This window comes from Solanum stenotomum, unplaced genomic scaffold, assembly GCF_019186545.1.
Source record: "Solanum stenotomum isolate F172 unplaced genomic scaffold, ASM1918654v1 scaffold5891, whole genome shotgun sequence".
NCBI lineage: Eukaryota > Viridiplantae > Streptophyta > Magnoliopsida > Solanales > Solanaceae > Solanum > Solanum stenotomum.
This window is the reverse complement of record NW_026035949.1, coordinates 5,756-11,648: the sequence shown is the minus strand read 5'-3', so window position 1 is coordinate 11,648 and position 5,893 is coordinate 5,756. Positions and strand designations below refer to the sequence as shown.

Below are 5,893 nucleotides of genomic sequence, written 5' to 3'. Positions count from 1 at the left end.
CTTCTACACAATTGTGTAGGTTGACAACTCTCTCTCAGATTCGGCTTAGTAGTTTCTTTAGCAGATTGAGCTTCGGCACATACTCGAGAGGTAGCGGTTCATTCCAGATGTGCCCTTGAGTTATCTTTACTTTCAGTTTTGTTCTATTCGAGAACTATACTCTGAGACTTGTATATTTTTATTCGAATTCTGTATTTAGAGATTTGTACATGTGACAACCAAATTTTGGGTAGTGTTGAGTCTTAATTAAAGTCTTCCGCTTATTTATTGTCTTTTATTCTCGTATTTCTACTTCTCTATCGTTGTGGTTGGGTTAGGCTGACGTGTCCGGTGGGAAATGGACACGTGCCATCACATCCGGATTTGGGGGTGTGACAAAATCTTTCTTTTTTTATGAAATTGTGTGGACAATAGCTTTAAATGGCTATTCATGAATTATTTGTTTTCTTGTCTGTTACAACTTGTTTGGCACCTATCCTAAATCTGACATGATGACTAGGACTTTTGGTTTATCTTTAGTTTTCTTTTTTTTGGTTTTCTTGTTTGGCGTCTGAAGTTTATGTTGAGTTCTGATTAAATTTAAATTGTACATTGCAGGGTCTATTTAGGGATGATACTTCCAACAAAAATTTTCCATAATCAATGCCGAAACCTTATAATTTTGATTAAGAATAAAACAATCTCACCACTACACACCACAACTCATGTTAAAGTTTATCTTTAGTTATTTTATTGACATTATGTGAACTGTGGAGTATTTCCATAAATAGGTCGCTAGGATTTTGTTGGTCCTAAATAGATTCGTTTGGTTCATTTACTAGTTATACATATAAATTATAAGATAAGATTACTATACGATAAACAAATTATTATGTGACGAATAATAATACAAGTGATATTAACCACTTAATTATATTAAGACTGTTCTAGAATAATTTAGTATAGATATTAACCACCAACTACTTAAATGTCTTTAGTTAAACCAAGATTAGTTTTTCTTATACAAACTCTATATTTTTGAAGTATCTTCTTCTTCTGTTATTAATATTCTCGAAAGAGATGCTTATGAAACTGCTTCATATAGGTCAATTCCCCCTTATATGAATAAATCTTAATTCATAATTAATTATGCTTTGAAAATGAAATATACCCATCATTTTGAAAGGAATAATTACGATCCTAAATCCTTGTATGACAAAGCATTGGCCATGGATTTAAAGAATGCAAAGTCCATATATATAAGATTACATTATGAGTGAAGAGAACATATATATATATATATATTTGAGCAAATTAAAATGACAACATCTTTCCCCATGAATGCTGGTGATGGTGTTTACAGCTACTCCAGAAACTCCCATTTGCAGGTATTGATCTCTAGTATATACTATACATAAGCACATATTCTTGTAAAAAAATAAGTCCATACGTGAGGGGCGTGTTAAGAATATATTTAAATAATAAAAATGTGTTATCCAACTTATATCAAGCACATATTTTTGTACAAAAAATTCTTTTGTGAGTGAATGTTAAACTCTAAACTAAGAATTCATCAAGCACAATGTTGGATTATGCCAATTTAATTCCTGTCTATGGCAAGGTCCACGAGGGGGCTGGCTGGCCTATAATATTGGAGTCATGATCAAACATGGATCTTGCTTAACTTGATGGACTTAGTTAAGAAATAAAGTTATGCCTTTGATATTAGCTATATCTTTTGACATGCGTGATTGTAAATGTTTGATCCTAATAAGTAGTATAGTCAAGATCATTGTTCGATTCCCAAGAGCATCATGATGCATGAGGCAGGTGTTGGGAGGAGGATTGTTGGGTAACACCAACATCTGGCCTATGACAAGGCCCGCGAGTGGGTTGGGATGGCCCCGGATGGAGTTATGATAGAATGTGATGTTTACTTGGTGTTAGTTAATAAATAAAGTTATGTCCATGTTATTAGCTAAAACTTTTGGCATGCTTGTAAACATTTGATCCTAACAAGCCATACAACAATTATTTGTATATAGTTAGTGAACTTATCCACGGTAAAAGTAAAACACAATTTTATATCACACTAAATAATTGATTGTAGTTTACCCACTATAATAGTAAAATAAGTAACTTTACATGTTATAACACAAACATCAATAAATATTTTTTGTCGTCACATTAAAGTAAATGAACTTTTCTATCAACATGACTATGAAGAAAGAAATGATAGATGGTGCAAAGGAGATGGTGAGAGATGCAATTATTCAAAAGCTTAACATCAAGATTATATTATCTTCTTCAAACACATTACGTATTGTAGAGTTGGGATGTTCTGTTGGACCAAATACTTTTAGTGCAATGCAATATATTGTAGAAGCTCTAAAGGACAAGTATTTATTAAACCAAGACCAAGTCATAAATTTTACTAATAATATTCCTGAATTTCAAATATTTTTCAACGATCATGTCACTAATGATTTCAATATCCTCTTTCAATCACTACCCTTTGATCGATCCTACTATGCATATGGAGTTCCAGGATCTTTTTATGGTAGGTTATTTCCATCGCGATCTATACATTTTGTACATTCTTCTTCCGGTATAAATTGGTTATCCAAGATTCCAAAAGAATTGGTAGATGAGAAATCCCCAGCATGGAATAAGGGATTGATTCACTATGTTGATGCATCAAATGTTGAAGTAGTGAATGCTGATTTTGCTCAATGTGAAAAGGACATGGAAATATTATTTAATGTAAGAGCTGAGGAGATTGTTCAAGGAGGAATGATGGTGCTTATCACAGCATTTTCGGGTTATATATGTCTCATGAGATTTTTTGGTTCTAGTCTTATGGATTTGGTGAACGAGGTAATCTCTATTTCATTTTATATGACAATGTTTTTCCTTTTGGTTTTATTTGATCATGTGTCTTATGATAATCACTTTAGTTGGTATTTACGCTATTAAATATGAAAAACACTTTTTTCAAATAGATTAAAAGGAAAATATGTTCACATAAATTGAAACAACGTTGAGCATACATTTGTAATTGATGTTTCTTTCCTTTTGCCACAGGGAAAGCTAGATGAATCTCTAGTTGACTCATTCAATTTGCCATTGTATTATCCCTCTCCTCAAGACATGACTAAAGTAGTGGAGAAAAATGGACCTTTTAGTATTGAGAGAATGGAGTTGATAAATATCAAATCAAATCTTGTGGATGAGGCTGATGCAAAAACTTTAATGACAAGTCTAAGAAGTTCTATAGAAGGAGTTATAATCAGTCATTTTGGAAGTAAAATAGCAGAAGAAGCTTGTGCAAGAACAATTCTCAAAAGTGAAGAAATTTCAGAATGGATGAAAGTTAATAATGAGAAACCAAGCATATTGTTTGTTGCTTTGAAGCGTAAATGGATTTCTATATAATTTAGGTCTATGGAGAGATGATGTGACACATCTCGCAGACCAATACTATGTTTTGCCTAATGTTTTTGGATTTTCTTCATTTGTTTCACTTTTCTAAGAATGTATTTTTGTGATTTTGAAACAAAAAGAGGCCAAGTACTATATGCTTTTACTAATATTATCAACTTTTAAGACAAAAAAATACCTTCTACATAAAAAATCTTAACTTATAATTTCTAACTTACAAATGATAAGTAATAAATTCTTCTGAACAGACTCTTAAGTAATCAATTAATTATATGCATTATATAACATTCCATGTACTCATAGTGTAATAATCTATTCATTACTATTATTCATCATATAAAGAATCTTGCATCATAATTCATACGTATAACTAGTATTTGAACCAAACGATGCGACATCAAATTTATTAGTTTGCTTCAAATGTGTTCATGATAGCTAAAGAAATATCTAAAGATAACCATAAAGTCCAAGTCATGTTACAGTTTATGACAAATGCATATTTATTATTTAGGTTATAAATAGACCTATATTTACTGAATTAATAGGAAATCTTAAAGCTATTTTTATTTAATTTTGAAAATATCACATGACTTAAAAATTACTCCATATTTACTGAATTAAAAGAAAATCGATCTGTCTATATTTGATTCAAAAGAGACAATAGCACACCATGTTAATAATATCTTTGAGTCTATCAACCCAACGGAAAAGCAAAGTAGGGCTGATAGCCAGCTTTATTGATTATCAATATATGGAATTGTGTGGATAATTATAACTTTGAATTATTGGAGATATATTTATTTTCTTCTTATATTACAATTTGCGCTGTTTGCACTTATTCCTATTTCAATTATTACATGAATTTGAATTTTGAAAGGTCCATATAAACTATGATTGGATATTTCCTAATTTTAGACAATTAGATGTGACATGCATATTGTGTGGAGCATTTCTATTTACCGACTTATTTGGTTCACATACTAGTTATCATACATACTATTTATAATGCATGCTTATTTTTGTACAATGAATAATAATGAATGAATAAATGTGTGGATTATAACTTTTGGTTATTGGACTATTGGAGATATTTTTTTTTTCTTCTTATGTTACAAACTTGTTTACACTTATCCCAATTTCAACTGTAACATGATTTTGAAGTTTGAAGAGTCCATACACAATAACAATTATACTAAGATACTCAATAAAATTTTATAATGTACTCAATGACTTTTCCTACTTTGAAATTAAAGTGAGTAATAATAACATTGCTTATCCTTGCTAATATCTTATATTATGCTTTACATAGCGAATTAAACAGCTTTGTAAATATAAAAAAATTACTTGTTATGTAGTTTGAATGAGAAAATTTGTGATTCCATGAAGAGAAAGTTGACCATGTAGTTCTAAAAATTAAAGTATGTATTCAATAGAGCTGAGGAAATTGTTCATGGAGGAATGATAGTGCTTATTACACCATTTTCAAGTTATGTACGTCTCATGAAATTCTTTGGCACTAGTCTTACGGATTTGGTGAATGAGGTAAGTAAATATTTTAAATTTAAGTTATATATATCGTCACTTTTAAAAAAAATTACTCCATAGGCTAACCTAAAGGCAAGGGTGGACTTGCCATTATATTAAAGTTATGGGTTCGACATAACATTGGCTCAGATTCGATATTATATTTGTGATAAGAAATTCATTTAAAATGTATAAATAACATATCTCGCATCAGGTTATTATCTTTTCTTCTTACACCGTAACTAGTATGCTAAGTCGTGATATATTTTAGAAGATAAGTTTGTAAGTATATCTTTGGCTCAGACCTTGTATATATGTTCAGAATTTCATTAAACATAAATAAGTAATAAATGTAATTGAGATTTATTTATTTTTTTCCACAGGGAAAGTTAGATGAGTCTTTAGTTGGCTCATTCAATTTGCCAATGTATTTTCCATCTGTTGAAGACATGACTAAAGTGGTGGAGAAAAATGATTGTTTTAGCATTGAGAAAATAGAGTTAACATATCCTCAATCAAAGCTTGTAGATGAAGCTGATGCAAAGACTTTAATGATAAACCTAAGAACTGTTTTAGAAGGACTTTTAATCAATCATTTTGGGAGTGAAATAGCAAAAGAGGCTTGTGAAAGGACTATATTCAAAAGTGAAGAAATTTCAGCATGGATGAAAGCTAATTATGAAAAATCATGTCAATTATTTGTCGCTTTGAAGCGTAAATGAATTTCTAAAAAAAATCTATATATTATATAATTCATATTTGTGGAGAGATGACGTGACACGTCTCATATGTCAAGTTTTTTGTTTTTCCTAATATTTTTTTTTTCCCTTCTTTGTTTCACTTTATGTTATCTATAAAGAAAATTTTAAAAAAGTCTCTTTATTAACTTCCTTTTTCTTTTTTCTTTTTTGCCTAAAATTTAATTTGATAAATTAAAGATATATTTCAC

General features: G+C 30.0%; 1 protein-coding gene across 2 annotated transcripts; it reads left to right on the top strand.

Annotated features, from left to right (window-relative positions):
- The first annotated feature begins 1,298 nt into the window (after positions 1–1,298).
- LOC125852808 (loganic acid O-methyltransferase-like) lies at positions 1,299–5,666 on the top strand. Of its 2 annotated transcripts, XM_049532497.1 has the most exons (3): positions 1,299–1,367; positions 2,206–2,856; positions 5,328–5,666. In XM_049532497.1, exons 1-3 carry the CDS (start codon positions 1,299–1,301, stop codon positions 5,664–5,666), a joined length of 1,059 nt encoding a protein of 352 aa, XP_049388454.1. The 2 variants fall into 2 exon arrangements, with proteins under 2 accessions (XP_049388454.1, XP_049388452.1); XM_049532495.1 differs by lacking the exons at positions 1,299–1,367; positions 5,328–5,666 and adding an exon at positions 3,064–3,541 and having other exon boundaries at positions 2,200–2,856.
- Positions 5,667–5,893: the final 227 nt, after the last annotated feature.

Bases quoted from the DNA above. Each gene is read 5' to 3' on its own strand.
- LOC125852808 (XM_049532497.1), top strand. From the start codon at position 1,299: ATGACAACATCTTTCCCCATGAATGCTGGTGATGGTGTTTACAGCTAC. The intron at 1,368-2,205 runs GTATTGATCTCT...ATGACTATGAAG, and splicing joins CCAGAAACTCCCATTTGCAG to AAAGAAATGATAGATGGTGC. The intron at 2,857-5,327 runs GTAATCTCTATT...TTTTTTCCACAG, and splicing joins TTATGGATTTGGTGAACGAG to GGAAAGTTAGATGAGTCTTT.